We start from the raw sequence: 27,210 nt of genomic DNA, 5'->3' as shown, positions 1-27,210 counted from the left end.
AATCACAGTTAACCTTTCACAATTACCAATGAACAACTGGTAATCATGTAATGGTTTACTACTGGTAAACATAGTCAGTTTTCAGGATCAATTGGAATGCAACATGGAAGGGGTAGGGGTGTGGGAGTACTCCCATGGGCTGTGGAGCAGAAGAATACAAGGAAGTTTAAGACCTTCTGGCTGGTTACCTCCTTCTACATTCTCTCCCACCCCACCTCTCCTTCAATCCTGAATAGGACCCTGTCAAAGCTAGCCACCTCTATGGAAAGCCTCTCCTTTTACTGATCAAAGTCCAATGAGATCTGAGTCCAACTATTTCCCAAACCTTATTTCTCATTACATACAATACCACCAACTCATAATGACTACTTGCCACATACTGAAACTGCCTTGTGACATTTCCATCTCCACATCTTTATCAAAGTGTTTTCTCGCCTGGAATGTGCAACTCATGGATCCTTAAGCACCCAGTTCAAACGGCCATAACAGTTCTGTAAAGGTTTCCTGACTTCCTAGCAACTAAAGATTTCTCCCTGCTCTGAAATTCTCAAAGACTAACCTGGCACCTAGTCTGCAGAGCCTCACACTTAGGTCTACCTTCATATAAAAGGCAGATCCCAAACTGAAAGCAGGTATTCCAAGACCAGAGACCACATCTCACACCAGTTTCTTTCACACAGTGCCTGGCTCACTACAGACCAGTGCTTCTCAGAGGTGGTCTCCAGATCAGCAGCATCAGCCATTCCTGGAAATTTGTTAGAAATGCAAGCCCCACCCTGATATACTGAATCAAAAACTCAGGGAGTGGGACACAGAAATGCATGTTTTAACAAGTCCTTCAGGTAATTCTGATATACACTAGTCTAAGAACTACTGCTGCAGACAATTAATAATTATCTAATGTTCTTTAGTCCTGATAGTTACAAAATACAGATGATTATTTTTCACAAGTGTCACCAACACAGAAAGAAAGTGGCTTGCAAAAAGATAGACATAAGGATATGTAGTTATGTTTGGTTGATTAAAGCAAGTAATTAGATGACAGCTATGATAAAGGATCTACATAAGGCAGCTCAGCAATGACTGATGAGTATTTACAGCAAAGGTTTGGGTTCCTGTCTTCCTGCCTCTACAGTGAGGGTCTTGGCAAGCAAAGGAGCAATGATAAGCAATCCTATGGAACTCTAAACAGACCCTTTCCAAGCAGCCATGGAACAGCTCTGGCTAGCCTGGGAACATGGGCTTTAAGAATTCAATTCTCATGAAATGTTAAATATTCAATGTGCCAACAAGTCATCCAAGCCTATATTTTCAATTATGTTATCAACCATACTCGGCAACAGTTACGCCAAAATGAAAAGTGTCCATTTTTATAGACATTTCAAACATCTAGAAGTACAATATTAAGTAATTCTACCCAACAGTCCAAATTTTCAACTATCTAAAGTCAATTTTGAAGCTTACTCGTGATGGCAGGCTCAGAAAAGAGGCCTTAGATGAAGGGGTATGCCTTGAGTTCCAAACTGAGCTAAACAAAGCTAGCATTAAAAACCAAGCCTGCCTGCTGACCTCTAACCAACATGGCCCCAACAACTGCCATTTAATGGGAACCCTGCCCCAGAGAAGCAGTCTGGTACTGTGAGAACAACAGTTCCCGAACTCTGGAGCCCTACAGACCTCCATTTGATCTCAGCTCTACCATTTATGTATGTACTCTGTAACCTCGAGCAGTTTATCCTGTGAGCTTAGTTCCTCATCTGTAAAGTGAGGATGGGCTGATGACAACAACCTTTCCGTGTTTGTGTGAGGACTAAATGTGATGAGATATGGAAATTGCTCAGCAAAGGGACTGTCTCAGAGCAAGAGATCAATAAGTGGATCGAATTATTATCAACCGCCAGGTTATTTTAAAAGGGAAGCACCAACCTGTCCCCCAAGAAGGTAAGAGCTAAGCTAGTATCTGCATGTGTGGGCCTTAATCTTCCTTTTATGTCTGTACAAAGCTGTTCATAGTCCCAACATCCCCACATTCCAAATGCAGGATTAGTAATAGCATTCAGGAAAAAAAAAAAAAAAAAAACAGTAACTGCTTCAACCAGAAACTAGGAATAAGTCCATTCCCATATATCTCCTATTAAAAATGCAGACTTTAGGCACTGGACCAAGAAGACTGAACTCAGGGGAGGGTACTGCATGTGAGCTAAGAATATGCATAATTTTAGGGAAGGAGGGACCTGATTTGCCCATTCACACAAGTAAAAGAACCAGAGATAAACAGGAAGGACCAATTCCTCATTTTCTTGTTAAGGGTAAACCTACTTTCAGTTTCCCCCAGAGAGAATGCCTTGCAGAGCAGTGTTAAACAAGTGAGAGCACAAAGCCCTGACAGACAAGTGGCTCTGCCACTCCCAGTGTAAAAAAGAGGAGCTAAGCAGCCCAGCAAAGAGCTGAGGTCAACTCACCATAGATCGCTTCCAAATGAAGATTCTCTAGAAGCAGAATCCCGTCTTTTATTCCAACACAGACCAAGGGTCTAACAAAGCTACCAGGTGTGGCTGCTTTCACACTCTGTGATGCTTAACTGCCATTACCAAATAACTATTCCAGGTGTAAATGCCTAAATAACATGGCACCGACCTACCCTGTTTCCAAGTGCTAAATAACAAGAAACACTAAAGTTGTTATTTGATTGATTCAATCATGCCAGAATCCCAATGCCAACAGCCACCGCTCTCCACTCTCAGCCCCAAACCACCAGCCTGCTCACTCAATGCTCAGCCTCAGCAAAACCACCAAGGAGGTTAAGAATGTCAAGAAAATCAGCCCAAGCCTTCCAAAGATGAAACTACAGGGTGTGCCTTCACTATATCCCTGGCCTAACCAACAAGACTGGATGACTTCTATAGCAAATAACGGGTGCCCCTGCCAAAAGAGCTTCTCACACAGCCATTAAGCTGTAGTTGCCCCTGCTGCATATGAAACTGAGGTAGGGTAAAAAATACTAGGGAAAGGGTAAAACAGAATCCAGCACTGTTGCTACTAATTACTAGAATGAATCATTAGGAACTAGAAACTGTCCACCAGCTTTCATGGACAAAATCTAACCCAAATGTAGCACCTAGGAGTCATTATCTAATCTCAAAATCAGGCACAGATCTGAGCTCCCAGAAAGGCTAGTTTTCCTTCAAGATTCACAATGTAGCAGTAATACCACCCAGCCAATTCCACTAGCTTTCAGGATTTCCACTCCGATGTCCTTCCTCTCCTCCTCTTTCCAATTAGTCCCAAGAACGAGTGAAGGATGGCAGTATAAAGGACTAGAAATGCACAAACTCTAGGGAACAAGTTCTTGCAGAAATCTCCACTTATTTTCAATGTCCTTCAGTTAACTAAAATTTAGTCAACAGAATTCATAACTTACAGAACCAGTATATTAGGGTACTAAGGGACCATTTTATAAACAACCATTATTACCTCAAGACTCTCCCTCCTATAATTTTAGCTCATGGAAGGAGTAAACTGAAAAGACTTTTTTAAAACAACTTGCAAAGCTCTGTTTGCCCAGTTTAAAAGACATTTTAAAACTTTAATTACTATGGTCTCTAATGTGGCCACTGACTTAAAGTCCTTAAATAAATGATTATTTCAAAAGATTCCAGAACCACCCACAGGAAAAAAAAAAAAAACATTAAATGATGACACAGGTCCCTCCCCACTACCCTTATGACTTATCTGCACCATTCTGCTCCTTTCCTGCCTCTTCCTAGTGGCTCTATCTCAATGCCTACTTTGTTCTATCTCGAATTAGGTCTTTTTTTTTTGTAAATCCATGATGCCAACCTCTACATGTAGCAGTTATGAGATGCAAACAGTAGGTTCCTGCAACTTTACTGCCTCCACCAAGACATCCCCCACCCTTCTATGAGACAGCTCCCATGGTTCCCCAAGATCCCCTTCCTCAATCTGTACCTCCTTTGTCACTCCCTCATCCAATCCCCTTCTCCCCATATCTGTCTTCCATGTGACTCTGGGACATCACTAGAACAGAAGATAAATGTTGCTTCCTGTTACCCGCCCTTTATCTACAGTTACCTATGTTACTACCCACAGCTTTCATTTGGGCAGCCATTTCCCCAAGGGAGCACACCTCCAGTGGATATTATTCAAGGGAAAAATATGACTTGATCAGAGTAAGTCAACCTAATAGATTTTCAGGACCACATCTATGTACATGAAGAACATATTCTATGATTTAATGGGAGCAGAAAAAATTATTTATCTTGAAAATAAGACACTGAAAAAGTAAACTATGTCATTTACTAAAAGGTAATTTAATAACATGTAAGCTTTCCTTTAAAATAAGTTTTTAAGTTAATGTGATACATATGAAAGTATAACAGGGGATTTTACTTTGAACACAAGCTTATAAAAGTAATTCAGGGAAACAAGGGACTTATCCAAAAAGACTTAATCAACTATGAACCATAGGATCAGTAACTGCTTAAACAATTTAGAAGACACAACCTTGCTTTCGCAAGGGGACTATGCTTCAAGGACAAACCATATCTGGTAGGTGAGTTAACCTACATTTGTTACCCATATTAGTCTGACAGGGGCAGTGGGAGTGGGTCAATGTAGCAATAGAGAAACAAAAATTTCTGCTACATGCAAACGTATGTTCATTTTTTACCATTTCACCCCATCTCAAACAAAACTTGGTCAGCCCAAGGTCCAGCATTCAACAGAGTGCTGAATGAATACTTGAACAATATCACTGAAACTTCCTAAGATTGTTGTCAATGATACCTTAATTTTAAAAAAAGATTTTAAAAAATAGTAGTAATAGTAATAATAATAATATCACTGAATGAAGTCACTGGCCTTACAGTCACCCCTAACAGTGGTACTAAGAGGCCTGACTGCACTAAACATTCACTGCAGAGATCACAGACACACCACAAACATTCTGGTAGAATATGCTTAAAAAAAAGGGTTATAACTTGGACCCAGAGTCTGTTCTCAGTGTTGCGATGCTAACCATACATATTATCTTCATAACTCTCCTCTTATATAGCAAAATGAATCTCCTTGGGTCACATTCCCAGTCCTGGTTCCTCACATGTTCTAAACTCTGGTAAAGACATCTTAACTCAGTGCTCTAAGTTCCAGCAATCCAATTTCAACTAACAAATCTGATATTACAGACCACCTTCAATCACCTTATAATGACAAGACACATTTTTAAATGTTTGTTGGTGCTCACTTTGAGTCTAGGCTATTCACAAGTAAATAAAAGGAATATTTGGGGCTTATTTCATCAATTATATTAGAAACTCCTAGATAGCAAAAGCCTGCACACTTCCCAGCAGAGCAACAGTTGAACTATACTGTTTTAGAAAACAATGACTAAAATTCAGGAGGCAAAGATTCAAACTCCCCTTTTTAACCCAGCTATCTCTCCATTTATAATTTCTTCCTAACCTCTGATATAATGACTAACTTGGGTGATAAATACATACTGATAATATACTATCAAATTGTAATATTACAAACTCCCCCCTAATTCATGAGTAAAAACAATCACAACTCAAGTGCCTTACCATCCTTGTTAACAGCAGTAACTTTGGCTGGGTAAAAACGGCAATCAGACCAGCAAGCAAGAACCTGCTCGTTTATTTGGAATTCCTAAAAAACATTAGAGAAAAAAAAAAAAATCGGATTATGGGGTGAGCATTTAATAATGTATATACCTGTTGAATCCTTATGTAGTATACTTGAAACCAATATAATATTGTGTTATCAACTATGCTTCAATAAAAAAATAACAAATGATATTATTCCATTGTCAAAAAAAAAAAAAAAAGATCCTGTTACCAGTCCAATTTCATAGGACACACACACAGTGCCAGAATTCATGAGAGACTGAAATAGACAAGAGTGGGAAGGGAAGATGGCTACTAGGATGGAACATGATGTTTCTGCTGTTCAGCATTGGGAGTCAAAGCCAAAGACCTGGAACACAAGACTTTTCCCATCCTAGGAGGTCTGGGCAGGCAGAGCACAGCACTGAAGATAATCTTACACTGTCCTTGAAAGTAAAACTAAGTCCAAGATCACCAGGGAACACACCCAGTATACACGCTGGTAGGAAGGCCACCTACTTCATCTTGAGGGAAACAATATTCATACCACCTAATCTCACCCATACTTTTAAAGGGTTTTTTGACAAAGAACGCATCCATTCACCTTTAATATTTCATACTGTTTTCCCAGCACACAGTTTGCACTGATATATTTTGGAGAATGAATACTGTGCAATCAAATTGATAACAGTGAACAATCCTAAATTCGGGGGGTGGAGGGGAATGTCAAGCAAGAGTTCAAGTTCCCTAGCCAGGGCTGAAATGGATAAAATACAGGGTGTAGTCAGATTCAAAGGTAGCAGAATTTCTCTATTTAAAAAAATCAAAACTAATGCTTCATCCTTCATTCTGAAATCAGTCAAAGCTCTAGACATAGTGATGAAATTTAGAAAACAGGAATACAGTCCAAACAATTCCAAGTTTTTCAACAGCTTATAAAAGATCTTGATATGCAGCTAGCACAGTGCTCCACAAGGAATGATTACTTAGTAAATGATCAGACAGCAGATAAGCTTAATAAATTATCTAAAGGGATACAGTAATATAAAAGAGAAAGAAGAGATCCCCATGTATCATCAATATAGTCTCAACCAACTTAGTTTATGAGCTATCTCGGTAATCACATCATACAAACAGATGACAAATGGGAGTCTTCAGAGCTCCAGGTGCCATGGAGAGCTCAGGGTTGCGACTCCAGGCCTAAATAAGGACTGATCCCCAGCTGCTACTGACTTTCACACTGAACATCAAAGGCTCGAACAGAGTACCAAAGGTTGACCTAGTTCATTACAGAACTTCCCATATTTTTTACTCACAGAAGATCCTTCCTCTTCATGTAAGCCCTCTTTCCTAAGCTGTATTTTCTCTAAAGGGCGTAAGTAAGGACTGTCCCAGCAGAACCACTCATCATAACGATGGTTCCAACGCTTGAAATGGATGAGTACTTTTCCTTCTTCGTAGTCAATGTCTTCTATGTGAGCTGGATACCTGAATCAAGAAAAAAAAGAGATGCCTTTAATATCCACCCAAAAGATTCAAAATGGTACCCTTCCAAACCTCTTCCCAAAGGAGTGGGCTACCAAAGTACTAAATAAAGTCTAGCATTTACAGACTCTGTGAATTGTGTCAAATCACAAATTATGGAGGCTAACAGACTTGGGGTTCAAATCCCAACCTGGATATTCCTTAATTAAATTATAAACTATTAAATTAACCTTTCAGAACCTGAGTTCCTTCATGTAAAGAGGAAGAGAATACCCAACATAGTGTGTTGTATGGCAAGTTAAGCAAGATGACATATGCACAAGACCTGAGCACAAAGGTGGTAGGAAGCAAGCATTTAACAACTAGATTATATTTTACATGTGTCAATGAATAAGAATGAGTGTGCAGCCCAAGATTGTATTAAACAGTCTCAATTTTAAAAATTTTGTAATCCATGAAGTAGAATACTATACAGTTGTTAAAAAATATCTGGTTCTATATTATGATGTGGAAAGCTCTCCCAAGATGAATTATTAAATGAAAAGAGCAAGGTGCAGAACACTGTAAATGTGAAGCTATTATTTACTTTTTTAAAGAGTATATATTCATATATGCTTAAATATGTATAAAATTACACAAGTAACAATGGTTACTTGTGGAGTATGGTCAGTTCAGTACTTGTGGAAATATGGCCAGTTCAGGAGATGGGCTCTTTCAATCTCCATTTCACCCTCCTTGTAGACTGAGAGTTGGGAAAACCAGTAACTACACTACACTGACTCTCTTACAATTGACAATCAAGGTCATGGAGACCTCTGTGGGTTTGGAGCAAGTGCAGTAGCCAGACCTAGTGCTCCAATGCAAGGCCTCTCAAACTTTCATGTAATGCAAATCATTAGAATAACTCACTAAAATGCAGATTCTGATTCTGTAGGTGGAGCTAGGGCCTAAAAGCTTTAAACAAGGTCCCAGATAATACTGACGTGCTGGTCTGCAGTAGCAGTGGTCTAATGTTTAGTCAACAGCTTCCTGATTGTCAAGCAGCAGTGGTGGGGGTGGCAGTGGCCATAGTGACTTCCTGACCTCAAGATCCCAGGTCCAGATAGATGGGTCAGTCCCACACCTTCAACACTTCCAAATATTTTTTAAGTACTCAATTTCTTGTGTTCAATCTTTTTGTGGTTAAAGTACCCAGAGGGGTTTCTGTTTCCATTATTTAAATCTGACTGATAGAAGAGGGGAACTCGGTATGGGAGCCGGGCAAAACTGGAGGGGAGACTTTTGTAGTATACCTTTTAATACTTATTTATTTTCAACTGTATTGATGTATTGCTCACTCCAAAAATAAGTAGCTAAAAATAAAGAAAAATATCATATGCAATTGTTCTCTTATATACACTTGCATTAATCAGACTGCTATTCTAGATTGAGAAAGTTTAGATTCCACCTATATTTTCTCCCTACAACCTGGATCTGCACCATTTCCTTCCTTTCTTGTATGTAGCACCTACTACTCTGCTCTCCTAATAAATATATGCTACCTAAAAGAATAGGCCTGCTTCCTTGTGTCAGTATATTGTGTCCTCTTCAAGCTTACTTTGGTATCCTCTAAAGCAGTTCACTTGGCATTAATCTACTAGAGTAATTTGCAGATACTGGGCATCCAATAAATGTTCGGCAAATGAATTCCACTCTCCCTATTCTTCCCAAAGGTTGCATGTCCTGTTAATTCTTCAATCTCAGGATTCTCAGTCTCCCAGTCTCCAAGTACCCATTCCCATTTCAGTCATTCGCCAAGTTCAGGCCCCTATCACTTCATGTGGCTATTTCCCACACAGGACTGACAGGGTATGCTTTTCAAAATTCCTAATGGTACTCTGCATACATTAAGTGCTCACAAATATTAACAAAAGGAATAAACAGCCCTGAAGCTAGTCTTTCTACTTCAGTACAAATGACACACAGCTTCCATATATACAAATGTCTTGAAAGCAGACTGGCTATTGTAGGATCTGATAAACAGAGTAGGTGCAATCGTAGGAGACAAAAGATAATTCCCTAAATCTACTTCTCTCTGGGGAGAAAGACATGGATATCCCAATTATACTCCTCTTGCCCTCTCAGTCACTCAGACTACCAGATGAGTGAGCCTCCCTAAAATAACACAATCTGTCCTAACATACTCCTATTCCTTTTTTAAATGGTTTACTATCTCTAGCAATAGCTTTTAAACACAGGTCTTTGGCCCAATGCAAAGAATTAATTTTTCACAAAACTGAATTTATTTAATGTACAGAAATTTTCTTTATACTAAAATCACATTCTTTCTAACTTTTTTATGCTTATATATACCTGTTAAAACAATGGTAATTGATTGTTCTTTATGCCCTTACTAATATTATGCAGCCATTAAAAGGAATGAGGAAGCTCTCTATGTGCCAATTTTAAAAGATCGCTAAGAAAAGTGAGAAAAAAAAACTCAAGATGCAAAATAGTACTGAATGTACTACCAATTATTTGGGAGGAGAGAGGGAGCCAATACATCCATACCTGGTTTTAAATGCGTGGGCTATCTCTGGAAGGATGATCAAGCAACCCGGTTTGCCTCTTGGGAAGGGAACTGGATAGTTAAGGAACTGGAGAGGAAGTATGAGACTTATTTTATTCAATGTATATCCTTTTGTATGTTTTGAATGTTGTACCATGAGCATGAAGTATATAATTACTTATTTCAAATATCCTTATTTGACAAAATTAAAAGTTGGTAGCCTCCAGACAAATCCCAAATTCTTTTGCATTTACATTGGTCAGTGCCTTCTAAAAGTCTACTAAGTCTGGGTCCACAGAATCAACTCCAAATTCCTAACCTAGCAACTCCGATGCACACACTCAGGAGTCTGAAGGACCTCTGGGCCCTTAGTTAGCGTATACCTTCTTCCTTGCTCAAAAAACTTCCCAGGGCATGGGCAGACTACACAAACCTCTTCAGGAGAATCAACAGTAACCAACGGGTTAACAAGGTTTCCTCAGAAGAATGTGGTTCTCCCTACTACTCTGAAGTGTGACAAGGCTTCAAGTCACTCTTGGAGGATAGGGAAACCCAAATGCATTTCAGAGAATATGGAGGCAGTTGATCTTAGACATCAATCCAATAAGATTTGGTGGATCACAACTGCTAGTTGCCTTGAAGACAGCTAAGCTTCATTAGTCAATAGAACTTTATTGACTAACTTTGACCTGGCCACTCAACTGCAGGTCTTGGAAATGATTACAAGACATAATGTGTTTTGGCCCCTGCCTTTAAGGAGAACCAGACACAGGAACCAATTAAGCTTTAAAACTATTAGGTGGAAACTGCTGATAATCAACTGCTTTTTTACTTACAAAAACAGAAACTGTATCTGGTTCAACCTAAATATTTGGACGCCCGTAAGGGGAGCTGGAGAAGATATAGCAAGGTTAACAAAAAAGGAGACACGAATGGAATCTGTATAGACAAAAGGGGAGAGAGAATTTCCAGCTTCAACATGTTAACTAACAGCTAGTGATGAGATTCTAGTTTCCAAACTAACATTACATCTGGGATTCACATTTCTAATGGAAATATTAGCCAGAAAGGAGCAGATACTGAAACCACACTGATAACAAAAGTCAGCTCTAGGGAGAGGATAGGGATTGGGAATGGCCAAGGGACTTTTGCTTCTATTTTGAATTTTTACAAAGATTTAGCCACATACTTGTATAAGTAAAAATAAGTAATTTTAAAATAAAGGTTTTGGAAAGTATTTAATGGTCAGTTATCAGCCAATAGCTTCATGGTTATTGGGTTTATATGCTGCCTGGCACACCCACAAAATAGAATATTATGCAGCTGAAGAAAAAAATGAGAACACATTCTATGAATTAATATAGAAAGATTTCCAAGTCCTTATATTAAGTTTAAAAAAGGAAAGCTACAGAATAGCACATATCTGATATTTCATGTTACAAAAGAGGAAACTAAGAATATACATTTGTTTTTGCTTATATTTAAATAAAGAAACACTGGTAGGATGCATAGAAACTAGTAAAACTGGTTACCTATAGGGGGTAGAAAGGGTATAATGGAAGCAATCATTCTCATTGTATACCTTCTTACACTTTTTTAATTTTTTTAACCTATTCTAACTCTGTCCAATGGATTATCAATTAATTCCCTTGCATTTACCAGGCAGACTATCATATTATTCATATTATGATTACACTGACTCACCTCCAATACAATTACCTGCCATTTATATTTTGTGGGTTATCACACTGATTAGTGCTTCTAAGATGATGCTTAAAATTAGCAGAGACAGCATCCTTCTCTTTAATGAAAATGTCTCTGGTGTTTCATTGTTAAGTATAAAGTGTATAAAAGTTCTTAATTACTGCCTTTAATCAAGTTCATGAAGTTTTCCTCTAAACCTGCCAAGGGTTCCTCAAGAATAAATTTTGAGACTTTTCAGCCTTTTTAAAGATGATTATACAGTTTTTCTCTCTTACTCTATGAATATAGTGAAATAACAAGTGTCCTAAATTTAAACTATCATTACTCTGCTGAAATAAATCATATTTGGTTGTGTGTGTCATTCATTTAATAAGTGTCTGTTTGGTGTTCTAGTATTTTATTAACAAGTTTTGTGTCTCTTTTGTAAGCAGAATTTGTCCAAGTTTCCTTGCATTATGCCCTTCCTGTCCAGTGGCACTCTCAAGCTAGGCTAACCACACAGAATGAACTAGAAAGCTTTGATTTCATTTTTGATGAAACTGCCTATTATATGGGGCCTTTTCATAAGATAATTCTTTATCTACCTTTTCCACTACTTGTTACTAGTATGGTCAAGTTTTCTACATCTTCTTGAGTTTATTTTGCCTAAACTAATAAAGAGTTTGAAATGATTATCAAGTACAACTTGAGTATTCAAAATCAATAGTTTTCCTTTAAGGAAAAGACCTCAAGACTCAAAAACATTTCAAACTCAAGTCACAAACTTGAGTTTTTTAGTGGTGAATAGAAACACTAGACTGCTCAGCACTTTACAGGGCAGAAACTATTAATCCATTATTCAACAAACATTCCTAAATTTGTATTCTGAAGCAAACAAACTACTAGGTCCTTGAGATATAAAAATAGGACCAAACAATGAGATATCACCTCACAGCAGTTAGGATGGCCAACATCCAAAAGACAAGAAACAAATGCTGGTAAGGATGCAGAGAAAGGGGAACCCTCCTACACTGTTGGTGGGATTGTAAAATTAGTTCAACCACTGTGGAAAGCAATATGGAGGTTTCTCAAAAAACTAAAAATAGAAATACCATTTGATTCAGGAATTCCACTCCTAGGAATTTACCTGAAGAAAACAAGATCACAGATTCAAGAGGACATATGAACCCTTATGTTTTTTGCAGCACTGTTTACAATAGCCAAGATATGGAAGCAACCTAAGTGTCCATCAGCAGATGAGTGGATAAAAAAGATGTGGTCCATATACACAATGGAATATTATTCAGCCATAAGAAGAAAACAAATCCTACCATTTGCAACAACATGGATGGAGCCAGAGGGTAATAGGCTCAGTGAAATAAGCCAGGAGGAAAAAGACAAGTACCAAATGATTTCACTCATTTGTGGAGTATAACAGCAAAGCAAAAACTGAAGGAACAGAACAGCAGCAGACTCACAGTACCCAAAAATGGACTAGTGGTTACCCAAGGGAAAGGGGGTGAGGAGGGGGGGTGAGAAGGGAGGGAGAAGGGGATTAAGGGGTATTATGATTAGCACACATAATGTAGGGGGGGCACGGGGAGGGCAATATAGCACAGAGAAGACAAGTAGTGACTCTGTAGCATCTTACTACACTGATGGATAGTGACTGTAACGGTGTATGTGGTGGAGACTTGATAATGGGGGGGTGAATGTAGTAACTACAATGTTGCTCATGTGAAACCTTCATAAGATTGTATATCAAAGATACCTTAATAAATATATATATATATGACCAAACATCAGAGATTATAGGGTGGCAAGGGACCAAAGAGAAGTTTGGTGGGCTCCTTAGAATTCCCCACCCCTCTCCACAAGCAGAGAGACCAAGAACACTCTTGATGGTAGGAAAATAATAAAAGTGTACAGCCTTAGATTACGTGGCCTGCCTACACTCCATAACTTGGACCAGATGGACCAGAAACATTCTCTCTCGTGGCATGCCTGGTGGACAGTCTGTTTCTGCATGCCCTCTCCTACCCCATGAAAGCAATGAACAGACCCTTCTCTTTTTAAAGTACATTTCCTATCACTCACCTCCTAATCTCTGCCTTAGCCAAATCCTCTACTTCCTCTGCTCACCTTCCTCAGAGGGAGCAACTGAGTGGCAGCCCATTTTAAGCTTTTTCATTAGGTACTGGAGGGTTGGGAAAGCAGCTTTAGAACAGACTTAGCACTTCGGTTAAACCTTGAAAAGATGAAGAGGGTGGTTTGCCAAATGTTTAAATTTCCTCCAGTGTTCTCCATGTATTAGGCATTCAATAAATGTTCATCAAATTTACTTTTAAAAAAGATTTGATTATGAACACTTAGCACAAAACAGCAATAGGAATATACACACAAATCAAGGTGAATCATCAAAATAAAACAATGACATTCATGTTGTAGATGTCAAAAAGACAAACAGATTCTAGTACAAGAATTGTCAAATAAGAGTGATATATATGCACATGTGCTGTGGTCACCATGACAAAATTAAATTAGTCACAAAGCAGCTCTCTTCCAAAGGCCAAAAAAAATTAAAAACTCCTTTTTATCCAAAATTAAATTTGGGTAAGGAAAGATAACCTAAACTTCATAGTAATCTAGTTTACTATGGTGACCTTATTTTAAGCAAGTGGTATAACTGGTTACTAAGCTAACCAAGAAGCCACAGAAGGCCAATCAAACATAAAGCAGCAAGGAGTATGGACAAAAATTAGAGGAATAGAAATTCTCGATTCCAGACATTTTCTGAGTATCTACTCTAGGCCAGAAAGTATACTAGGGTTTGGAAATACAGAGCCAATCTATGAAGATGTGACCACAGCACGTAGCAGAAGGAGACAGACCTCTATCTTACAAGACACACTGAGCCTTTCATTTCCCCGGACATACTACATACCTTCCCATAACCACTCTGCTTTCTTTTCCAGAAGCACTTCCCCCTGCCCTTTCTTCCCAGGCAACAGTCTTACCCTCCTGCAGCCACAGACTTCCTGACTACTTCAAGTAGCCCCATTTCCTTCCTGTCTGTGTCAGTTGCCTTCATAGCATTTATCCTGATATGTAATTATTTCAGTTGTTTCTCTATTTACTTGTTTATTTCCTGCCTGCTTCCCTAGGAGACTACAGATAGCTCTAAAGGCACCTGTCTCTTATTCACTGCAGTATCCTGAGGGGGAATAAACATATCTATAAACACAAATATAAACATGTGTATAAAGCATCACAGGTACAACAGAAAACTACTTAAGGTAGAGTAGGGTACAGAGAAGGCCAGTTCTAGGACAGAGGGGGAGGTGAAGGGGGGCATGAAAGAAGGAGGGCCCAAGACAACCCTAGTGAAAAGGATGCATTTGATGTCAATTCTAAAAGATGAACAGGCATTTTCTAGATGACCAAGGAGGCAGTGAAGCTGGAGAGTGTTTCTGGGAGAGGGTGCAATATGAGAAAATCAGCATAGGTACAGGGGAAGGGAAGTATATAAGGAGAATAAGAAAGTGCAAGAAACTGAAGGTGAGAAAGGAAACAGTAACTCTGAGCAGAGAGCTGCACAGGTACCTTATGGATTCCATACCTATTGTATGGATGGGCAGCTAAGCCCCAAATGAGTGTTTCCCAACAACAGTCCATGGACAGCTCGATACTGATGAGCAGAGAGCTGGTGGTCCACAAAGTCTCCATAAAGAATGTTTTATTGTGCTTTTCCATAATCTGGACCATCTTTATCAGAGCCTCCCAGCAGAGGTGCAAGTGAGCAATGACATGAAATGGATTACAAGTGAGCAATGACATGAAAAAAGTTAAGATGTACTGATCAAGATGAGCACCATATAATCAAGTACTACAAAAGAAATTTTAGTATGTGTGTTTGCAGTGAACCTAGCACTTATATGATAATTCTCCAAAGGTAGCTGTAATGGCTTTAAACCAAGTGTGCCAATTTTGACATTCCACCCTTCAAAAGGCAGAACACAATTATCCTTCTCTTGAATGTGGCCTCATTTCTAACAAACAGAGAATAACAGACACAAATGATCACATGGGACTTCAAGGCTAGGTCATAAAAAGTCACTGCTGCAATTCCACTTCTGGGTATACACTCACAAGATTTGGAAGCAGGGGCTCAAACAGATACCTGTACACCTTGTTCATACCAGTATTAGCCACAATAGTCAAAAAGTGGCAGCAACCCAAGTGTCCATCAAACAGATGAATGGATAAACAGAATATGAAATACGTGTACAGTAGAATATTAGTCTTAAAAGGAATGAAATTCTGATATATGCTATAACATAGATGAACCTTGAAAACATCATACTAAGAGGAGTATACAAAAGGACAAATGCTGTATGATTCCACTCCTACAAGATTTCTAGAATAGTAAAATTCAGAGAGAGAAAGTAGGATAGTGGTTACTGTAGGGAGAGGAGAAGAAGTTAGAGTTTAATGGAGACAGAGTTTCAATTCGGGAAGATGAAAAAGTTCTATAGATAGATGGTGGTGATGAGTGCACAAAAATATAAACGTACATAATGTCACTGAACTGTACACCTAAAAATGGCTAAAATGGTAAACTTCATGTTATGTATATTTTAACACACACACACACACACAGCACTGCTGCTTTTTGGACTCCCAGTTCTGGGGGAAAACAGATGTTATGTCATGAGAACATCCTAGATGCCCTCTGGAGATGTCCACCTGGCAAGGAACTGAGGTCTCCTGCCAGCAACCAGCACCTAAACCAACTTGCCAATGGCATGAGGGAGCGACCTTACACTGAAACCTCTTGAGACCACAAGCCAGAATCTCCAGTTAGGCTGCTCCTGAATTCCTGACCTACAGACACTGAGAGGATAATAAATGTTTAATGTTGTTTTAGGACACTATATTTTGAGAAAATTTGTACACAGCAATAAATAACTAACACAGTAGCATTTTGCTCCAAAGCTACTTAAAGTGGGATCCATAGATCACATATAGGTTGGAGGCACCAGTCCTCACGTTTTGAGTTTGAGAAACTGCTCTAAGCTACCAGATGGAGCCAACCTAACAAAAGACTCCAGGAAAAAGACAAGGCTGAGAGTGGAGCTCACACCAAATGAGAGGGAATAACTCTCTATGCACATCCGAGAAGGCAGTGAACAGTCCAGCTCTAACATAGGGATACAATGTCAGCTTGACCATAGTATATGACTTCAAGTGCCAGAAAACTTGCTGCTCAGTCTTGGCTGCTGAAGTAAAACTAAACTGCCCAATACTGAACACACTGTGCACATGCTTAAATTAGAGCAGCAAGACCATGCTTGGCAGGAATCTGTTTGGTCCCCCAAAACACACCCCAGAAAAATGAACTGAAGAAATGGTACAGGTGGCGGGGGCGGAGAGAGGAACCACAAAGGATAACAATTTCCTTCTGATTCCCACTTCAACCAGTCAACCTTCACTCACATGGGTCTTAATAACCAGTATGTGTAACTTACCCTAGGGCTTATAAACTGCCTTGACATAAGGTTACTCACTGGATCTTTACCACAATCTCATGAGGACTTAAGGATTTGTTATTTTAAGTATTTTATATCTATGGAAATGGACACAAAAAGAGAGTGACTAGGAAGAGGTGTTATGAAGATCAGTAACCAAATCTTCTAACTTTAAACCCAGTGAGGAGCCTTCTGCTCTTAACTGGACTTCACATGTAAATATCTCTGTAGCAACACAGGTCCACAGAAGTGCCTTTAGTCTTAGATACCTAATAGTCTACCTGGTGACTAACCCAGAATTTACCTAAACTTTTCCCCAGGGGTTGGGCATTCAGACTGCTTCAAGATTGGCCCTTATATAAACAGCCTTTCTGCAAATGTGCAGCACTCCTTTAACTTTAGAATCAGAGTGTGCCTCTTATTCCTGGCTCAGGGCACAGACCAGGAGCAGAAGACTTCCACTGCCATGCACAAAAGTAACATTCTAAGGCATCATTAGCCTTTGCTAAAGAGAGAATGGGAACTGGAAGTTGTATTTAGTGAAAAAGAGCTATTAAGCTACAGAAAAACTATGCTGTTTTGGATGCCTTAACTCTTCCCCTACCCCTTCACCACGTCTATCAATCAGCATGTGACACTTCTAACTGAAGAAGTATCTTGAATTCATCTCTCCTCTCTATCCCAATCATTTCTCACCACAAGCTAAACAGTCGTATGAGCGGGCGACCCTTATACCCCTCTATCATTACTGGTAAAGGGTCTGATACAGAGACAATGTAAATATCTGGTGACTGAATGAATACCACCAGGTTTCCATCCAAAGAGAGATCTGACCATGTCTCTCTCCTGCTTAAAATCTCCCTTTTTAGCCCAATCTCCACCACTCCTGATCTCTTCCCTCTCGGGATTCTGAGAATACACCATGTTCTTTGAGCCCTGAATACTTTTACTCACACTGCTCCTTCTGTAAACTCTCACTCACTCTAATCCTGGAAATCTTATCTTTTAATCTCACTTCCTTACATATACCCTCAATTCCCTGATTGCACTCTCCTTCCACCATACATGCCTGCACAAATCCCAACCCCATACAAAATCTGAATGTGCTAAATCAGATTTTCCACATTCTTCACTCCTGCACCCAAGCAGCTGATTATGGCTGGGATATGCACTCAACATGCTGGGAGGTATCTCTTTAAATGAATGACCACACATAGTTGTTCCCTTGGAGGTGGAGGGGACTGTGTGACTGGGGGATAAAGGTCTTCTGAGGTGCCCAAAATGTCTGTATCTTGTTCTGGGTGGTGGTTACACACAGGTATATCAAGCTACACACTTAAGATTCATGCATGCTAATATAAATTATACCTCAATAAAAAGTTTTTTAAAAATGAAATTTTAAAAAGAGTAGTGTCTTTTGCCAGCTGGCAAAAGACAACATATTTACAAGGTCCTGCAACATCCTGCAGACTTGGAAATGAAGGACAGATTTGGAGCTGAGTGACAATAAATTGGTAACTGGAACACCAGCCATTTCACTCCTAGATATTTGTCTAGATAAAAATATGTCTTTAAAAGGTGACATGTAGAATGTTTATATCAACTGTATTCTGCATGCTTCCAAATTGGAAATGCCATACAGTGGCAAACTACTTAGAAAAGGGAACAAATTCTGACACTCAACAGCATGGAAACATATTTAAAATATTTTTATGTTGAACATAAGTGACCAGATACAAAGTACACAGGCTATATGATACAAAGTTAAAATACAGTAAAGGTAAAGCTTATCTATGGTGAACAATTGGTAAAATGGACTTGCTATTTATTGAAATGGGAAAGACTGCTTAAGAACATATTTGGGGACAAAATCAAGAAATATAGATAAAAATGTCACAGGTGGGTAGGAAAGTATTTTCTAAGCAAGATGGCTGTGGAAGAAATTATGGAGGAAAATACTGACTTTACTATAATTCTGAATTACTTTAGGAAAGTACATTTTGTTAAATTTTGCGGGATCAAAAATGGTAGGTACATATTTTGAGAGCTCTTTTTCTTGGCTGTAGTCTTTTTTTAAGGAATTGTGTGTGTGAAAAACATATGTGTATGTTTTCTCTTAAACAATAAAAAGAGCATGTTCCACTTGACATAGCTGAAAAGGAAAAAAATTCTGAGAATTCCTAAAATTGAGTGCCATAAGGGCCGGAGAATGGATGAGAAAGACAATGGATGTTAATCAGTCAATAACCTTGGGCCACAGCCAACCAGAGACCACATTCTTGAATGAAGTCATTTCAGCAATTACCTAGAAGGCCCCCAAAACCACTGCATCCCTTTTATATGTGAACAGCCCCTGACCTTCATCCGATAACAAATCCATGAGCTTTCTCTGTGAATTGACCACCTGCCCCTGGACTTAGCATGCTTTGCATTAGCCTGTCTTCCTTGTCTTTAGCCAATGTGAATTTAAACAACTTTCTTTCCTTGAGACCCTTCATAAATGTGCCCTGTTTCTTGAGTCTGGGTGAGTTCTGCTTTAAATGGCTTTGCTGCTGAGGAAGCAGAAACTTTCTCCCAGGACTCAGTCCTTTTTCTGATTAGCATCTGTAAAGGCTCAACAACACCTTTTATTTCAGTGATGGCTTGGTCTTTAGAGTCCTCGATTTGTCATATTGAATTTAATTAATGTTTTATTATCTAAACAAAAAAAAATAGTAGTGTCTTTGATCTCTTCCTGATTCAATGTCTTACAACTGTAAAGTGCCATGAAAATTAATATTTTTTTAAAGTTTTCTTAAAAATCCAGGGCCTACTCACTGGCTGCTAAGTGGAAAAGAGCCTGAGGAAGAGGCTCCGTCCAGAAGAATGCAGGAGACCAGCTAGGTGTCTACTGCCAGGGTTCAGAAGATCTATGATGGGGGCTTGGGCCAGGGCAGTAGGGTGGAGGTGGTAGCCAGTGCTTGAGTCAGGGTAGAGTCTGCAGGCGGACCTAATAGGATCAGCCAATGAACTAGATGATGGGGTGGAAGAAAGAGCCCAGGAGACCCCAAGGGGGCTCTAAAGGTTCTGTCCTATTAAGTTTACTGCACTTGACTGTTTTTGTTTGTTTTTTAGAAAAATTAGTACCTATTACCACTGTTAATGAGAAAAAACAATACTGATATTTCTTTTATCCAAAAAATAATAAACCAGAGCCTAAAAAGCAATGACCCCTCAATAACAATGAGCACACCTAGCACCCAGATCTCTGTTGCTAACACCATTTTCCAATAACAGGAGCCATAGCTGAGACAGGGACCATAGATATAGTCAAAGTAGGGTGAGGGCCCCTGGAGGGGGCAGGGCAGGATATTTGCAGTCAGAGCAATGTAATTACATGCAAGGAAACCCCCCTGCTAAAACTCTATGTTAAACATTGAGCTCTAGAATCATTCTTCAGTAAAATCAGTTAATGTTCCCCAGATAAAGAAGAGTAGCACATGTTTTATTATGCTAACCATTTATACTCATGTGTAAAGTTCTCTTTAGCATACTAAAAGGCCCAGGCCTATGTGCTGTCTTTCTCCTTCAGATCTGATGAAGTGATTTTGCAAACTGGGCAACTAATTTAGCAAGTAAGTCCAGGCATAAACAACACAGTAAAAGGCAGGAAAGATTCCACCTTAAAGATAAGATTGCATTTTAACACCCAAGAAGTTAAGACGTTAGAAATTCTTAACTTACTCTTTAGTAAACAATACCTCAGCCCACCTGGGGGGCTGAGCAGGTGGCCTTGCTTCATACGCCCCCAGACCAAGATGCTGGTATCCCAGGGAGAAATCATCAGAGGAAGTTGCTTGTGTTATTCAGAGACCACTTAACAAGTCCACACCCCTAAGTTTTTTTCATGTTCTCGAAAAATCCTCAGCTGCCTATAAAACCCCTAGACAGCGCATCACTCCGGACTCTCTTGTCCCCTCCTGGTGTGAGCAGGGAGCTCTGTCCTTTCACTCTATCTCTAAATAAAAGCCTGTACCTTGCTCTCTCTCCTACCTTGACTGTTTATGAAGCTCATTCTTCCGCTCTGCAAACAAGAACCCCGGCATCATAGCTCCTTAGAGAAATGGCTAATTCTAGAACTGTGGCAGAATAAAGCTGGAATACTATGTAGTGTCACAAACAAGGAAGTGTTAAAACACACACAATGGTGATGGGAGTATATCAAAGGACGTAGAGCCAACTGAAAGAGTTCCCATTGGAATAACAGGAACAAAGCAGTATTGGATTAAAACCCAGAGTCTAAAATAAATGAGTCCATACTGATAATAATAATAAAAGATCATCAAAGACAAGGAAAATCTAGAAACTGACATAGCCAAAAGCAGCCTAGAGACACGACTACTAAATATAATGTATGGATGGCATCGTGGAACAGAAAAAAGGACATTAGGGGAAAATTACAGACATATGAATAATGTATAGACTTTATTTACAGTAACACAAATACTGGTTCACTCATTAACAAATGTGCCTTACATTTCTATCTTCCTAATGTACAATGTCAACAGTAAGGGGATACTGGGTGTGTCATGTGTGGGAACTTTCTGTATTATCTTTGGAATTTTTCTGTAAATTTAAAGCTATTCTAAAATAAAAAGCTTATTGAAAAAATACTCCACGACCACCAACCTCCAGTGAAATCTCAGTGGTTCTTGAAGGCATCAGCAATCCTACTGAGACAGAGACCATGGGTGTAAATCAGAGTAGGGTGAGGGCCTCCGGAAAAAACAAGGCAGGATATTTGCAGTCAGAACAATGTAACTACAGGCAAGGAAACTCCCTACTAAAACGTTGTGTTAAACCTTCAGCTCTAGAGTCATTCTTCACTGAAGATCAGTTGTTGCACCCTGGATAAAGAAGAGTAGCACATATTTATTTAATGCTGATCATTTATAATCGTGTAAGATTCACTTTAACATGCTAAAAGGCCCAGACCTATGTGCTGTCTTTCCTCCTTGGGATCTGCTGAGGTGACTTTGCAAACTGGGCAAACTAATTTAGCATGCAAGCCCAGCCATAACACAGTGGAAGGCAGGAAGGATTCCACCTTAAAGATAAAATTGCACTCAACTTACTCTTTAGCAAACAATGCCTCAGCCCACCTTGGGGGCTGAGCAGGTGGTCTGTTTCATAGGCCCCAGACCAAGATGCTGATATCTCAGGGAGAAATCAACAGAGCAGGAGGTAACTTGTATCAAGTTAATTGTAAATATCCTGGAACCACTTAATAAATCCACACCCCTAAGCTTTTTTCCTGTTCTCCAAAAATCCTCATCTGCCTATAAAACCCCTAGACAGCACCCCACCCGGACTCTTTTCACCTCCTGGAGTGAGCTGGGAGCTCTGCCCTTTCACTTTATCTCTAAATAAAGCCTGTACCTTGCTCTCCAACCTTGAGTATTTGTGAAGCTCATTCTTCCGCTTTGTGAACAAGAACCCCGGCATCACTACATTTCTCATATCTAATCCTTCTTTACTCTCCTAAATGGTATTTCATACCTTACCTTCTTTCCTCAAACTCAAGCCTTCCTCATTCTGGTCTTCAGTCTTACCTGAAGATTTTACCTCTTAATTCACTTAAATAAAAACCAATCAAGATTGCCTAGGGCAGGGGAGGCCTGAGGAGAAAAAGGGAGTGACTGATAATACTTATGAGGATTCTTCTTGGGGTGATGAAAATATTCTGGAATTACATAGGGGTAATGGTTGTAAAACTTTGTGAATTCCCAATGCTGGTGGGAATATAAAATGCTATGGAAAAATACGGATGCTGTGGAAAAGTTTAATAGCCCCTCAAAAGGTTAAACAGGTTAACTACTGTATGACCCAGCAATTCCACTCATAGGTAGATACCCAAGAGCTATGAAAATATGTCCACATACAAACTCATACACAATGCTCAAAGCAGCATTATTCACAACAGCCAAAAAGCACAAACATATACTCATCAACTAATGAATGGATAAACAAAATGTGTTACATTTGTTTAATGGAATATTATTCATCCATAAGAAAGAATGCTGATATATGCTACAAGACAAACGAATCTTGAAAATATGTTAAGTGAGAGAAGCTAGTCATAAAGGAACACATGTATAATTCAGTTTCTATGAAATGTCCAGAATAGGTATATCTGTGGAGACAGAAATTGTATTAGTGGCAGTCTAGAACTCGAGGGGCCTGAAGGGAAAAAAGGAATGACGACTAATGCATATGGGATTTCTTTTTGGGGTGAAAGTATTTTAAATAGAGGCAATGGTTGTACAATTTTGTGAACAGACTAAAAACCACTGATTTTTATGCTTTAAAAGAGTGAATGAGTAGTATATAAATTATTTCTCAATTTTAAAAAACAATAGAAAAGTAGAGAAAGAAAAGAATCCCACCAGGTGCTGCCATAGATACAGAGCCAACTCTCACACACTACTGGTAGAAATGTATGATAGAATAGTCACACACCTGGAAAGCAGTTTGGCAGTGTCTCATCAAGTTAAATATACACTTAATATATGACCCAACAATCCCACTCCTTGGTATTTACCCAAGAGAAACGAAAACTTATTTTCTCACAAAACCTGTATGCAAATGTTTATCCGTAATTACTAGAAACAATTCATATCTTTGAACTGGTAAATGGATAAACTGTAGTACCTCCATACAATGGAATTCTACTCAGAAATAAAAGGAACAAACTTCAAATTCATGCAAAACTATGGATGAATTTCAAATACATTATGATAAGTGAATATAATAGTAAGCCAAACTTCAGAAGTTACACTGTATGAGCCCATTTATATGACATTCTACAAAAGGTAAAACTGTATGCACAGAGGGCAGGTCAATGGGTGACAAGGGCTGGAGGTGGTAGGAAGGGCTGACTACAAAGGAACAAAAGGAAATTTTGTGGGGTGATAAAAGCGTACATTTTGATTGTGGTGGTACGTGCATGACCGCGTGAGTTGAGCAAGTCTCACAGAACTGTATAATAAAAATGAATTTTATTGTACGTAAATTATGCCTCAATTTAAATATACAAAAAAACAATGCTCCCATCACAACTCTACCAGTCAACCTTCACCTCTATCTAAATATTCAGTCTCCCCTTATAATAAATGAACTATTTGCTCCCATTAATGGCCAATCCCTTCACTTACGCATCACATCATTGTCTCTCCTCTCGTTTTCCTTGAACTCATGCTAGTGAGGCTTTTGTCCCCACTGCTCCATTAAAACAATTCTTGTCAACATCATCCATTACTTTGAGTTGACCAATTCAAAAGTGACTCAATCCTCTTCTTACTTAACCACCAACATCACAAAACTGAGGTGAGTACTCCCAAACACTTCCTCCACTTGGCCTCTGGACAGACACCCTCCTCACAGATTTCCTCCTGCCTCAATGGTCACTCTTTCCCAGTCTCCTGGAAGAGTGGTTCCTCTTCATTCACTAACATGTAGACACTGTAAGGCTCCAGGGCTCAGTCCCCCTTCTCATCTATACTGACTCACTAGATCAGCCTTGTCCAACAGAACCTTCTCAATAGAAATTTTCTATATCTCTGCTCTCCAATAGAGTAGCCACTAACCACATGTGTTTATTGAGCACTGGGAACATCGTAGTATGCCTGAGGAACAGAATTTTAAATTTTATTTAAAAAGCTACCTATAGCTGGCTATGGCTACTTTTTTGGACAGTGCAACCCTAGATGAGCTCATCCAGTCTAATGGCCTTAAATATCATATACTTGCATAATGATTCTATAGCATCTTACTATGCTGATGGACAGTGACTGTAATGGGGTATGTGGGGGGGGTCTAGTAACCATAATGTTCAGAAAATAATAATAATAATGCACATGCCAAAGTGGCAAATGGACTTATATATATATCATATACTTGCAAAAGAAACATCTGATAAAGAATTGTTACCCAAAATAAACAAAGAACTCTTGAAACTCAACAATAGGAAAATAATCAACAACAAAAAGAAAGAAACCAACCAACCAATTTAAAGAAGGGCAAAAGACTGGTATGGTAACAGATGGTAACTAAACTCAACATGGTGAGCATTTTGTAATGTATGTACATGTCAAATCATTATGTTGTACACCTGCAACTACTATATTAGGTCAACTGTACTTTAATTTTTAAAAAGTCTATTACTAAAAAAGGGCAAAAGACCTTAACAGACCCCTCAGCAAAGGGAAATACACAGCTGGCAAATAAGCATATGAAAAGAATTCAACATCATATTTTATTATGGAATTGCAATTTTAAATACATGAGATACCACTACATATTTACAGTAATGGCCAAAATTCAAAATTCTGACAACACCAAATACTGGCAAGGATGTGGAGCAAGAGGAACCCTCATTCACAGGTGATGGGAATAAAAATGGTACAGCCACTTTGACACACAGTTTGGCAGTTTCTTACAGAACTAAACATACTCTTACCATACAATCCAACAATCACACTCTCCTTAATATTTACCCAAATGAGTCAAAATCTTATGTCCACACAAAAACCCTCATACAGATGTTTGTAGCAGCTTTATTCATTACTGCCAAAACCTGAAAGCAACCAAGATGTCTTTCAGTAGGCATATGGATAAACTGTGGTACATTCAGACAATGGAATATTATTTAGTGCTAAAAAGAAATTGGCTATCAAGTCATGAAAAGACATGAAGAAACCTTAAGTGCCTATTATGAAGAAGCCAATCTGAAAAGGCTACATACCATGTGTATGTCCAACTATATGACATTACTGAAAGTGGGAAACTAGAGTTGGTAAATAGATCAGTGGTTGCCAGGGGTTAGGGGACAGAAACATAACAAGATGCAAAGCACAGAGGATTTTTAGGGCACTGAAACTATTCTGTACACTATTATAATAGAGGATGCATGTAATTAAATATTTGTCAGAACCCACAGAATGCACACCACCAAAAGTGAACCCTAATGTAAACAATGGACTTTGGGTGGTAATGATGTGTCTAGGTAGGTTTACCAGTTATAACAAATGTACCACTCTGATGCAGGATGTTGATAGTGGGGGAGGCTATGTACGCGTGGGGCAAGGGATGGGAACTCTCTGAACTTTCTGCTTAATTTTGAATCTAAAACTTCTCTAACAAAATCTTTTCTTTTAAATCCCATATACTCACTGCCAACTCCTAAATTTCTATTTATAACCTAGAGCTCACCCCTGAATACGTGACTCAGTTATTCAACCAACTGCTCAACATCTCCACTTTGGGAACCTAAAAGGAATCCCATATTTAACAAGTCCACAAACAAACTGCCGATTTTCCCCATTTCAACAAATAGTAATTCTACTAGTACTCACGTCAAAAGCCTTTGGAGTCATCCTTGACTCTTCTCTCTCTCACAACACCACCAACAAATCTGTCAGCTATATGTTCAAAAAGTACCCAGACTCTGATCACTTATCATCTCCACCACTTATTCTTAGTTCAAACAACTATCACCTTTAATCCAGACTACTACAAAAGATTCCTTACTGTCTTCCCTGTCACTACCCACGCCTGTCTACAGCATATTCTACACAAATAACCACAGCTACTTTCAATAACTGAAATCAGATGTCATTTCCCTGTTTAAGATCTTTCACTGACTTCCTACTATGTTTAGAATAAAGTCCAAACCCCCTATAATGGCTGATCTGATATTTGTGGGCTTATCTCCTACCTCTGGCCCCTCACTTTTTACCCTCTTCTCTAACGCTTGAACATTGCCAGTATGTGCCTTGGCTGCTGCTGCCTGAAACCCTCTCCCCTGGATATCCACCTGGCTCACTTCCTCACTTACTTCAATCTCCACTCAAATGTCTCCTTGTCAAAGAGACCCTCCCTGAGCTCTCTCTATATAAAAAAAGCACCCCTCATATGCACACACCACCCTCTGACCCCTTACCAATAATCATTCCTCTTCCTAGCATTTATCACCACCTAACCTGACAGGTAATGGTCTGTGTTTGGTCTATCTACTTCCACCATAATGTCAGCTCCTACAGATTGGGGGCTATGTCTGTCCTAAACACCATTCTTATTTCCAGCATGTGGCACTGAATGAATTACTTGGCATCTTTGTGAAGCCTTCTGAAATTCCCACACACAAAATTAGTTGTTTTCCACAGGGGTCTGTATAAGAACTCTGTATAGAGTAAACATCACTTCATGATACAATTAGTTTCAAGGACTGTTACTCTCTCCTAGGTGCAGGACACAGCATAGGAATCAAAGCCATATACCTTGTCAT

At 39.1% G+C, this 27,210-nt stretch overlaps 1 protein-coding gene across 4 annotated transcripts in view; it reads right to left on the bottom strand.

Annotated features, from left to right (window-relative positions):
* Nucleotides 1-27,210, bottom strand: part of PHF20 (PHD finger protein 20) — a 173,455-nt gene that overhangs the window by 88,516 nt on the left and 57,729 nt on the right. For 3 of the 4 annotated variants that reach the window (XM_036902427.2, XM_036902430.2, XM_036902428.2), the window contains 2 exons: nucleotides 6,959-7,130; nucleotides 5,601-5,685 (listed from right to left, as the gene is read on the bottom strand). In XM_036902427.2, coding sequence (XP_036758322.2) covers nucleotides 5,601-5,685; nucleotides 6,959-7,130 — 257 coding nt within the window. Of the gene's footprint in view, nucleotides 1-5,600; nucleotides 5,686-6,958; nucleotides 7,131-9,677; nucleotides 9,764-27,210 lie in introns of all 4 variants that reach the window. The other variant, XM_057502946.1, reaches the window with a different exon arrangement.

The sequence above is a fragment of the Manis pentadactyla genome, chromosome 5, assembly GCF_030020395.1.
Source record: "Manis pentadactyla isolate mManPen7 chromosome 5, mManPen7.hap1, whole genome shotgun sequence".
NCBI classification, from domain to species: Eukaryota; Metazoa; Chordata; class Mammalia; order Pholidota; family Manidae; genus Manis; species Manis pentadactyla.
Note: the sequence above shows the minus strand (reverse complement) of the source record. Positions and strands in the feature narration are given on the sequence as shown.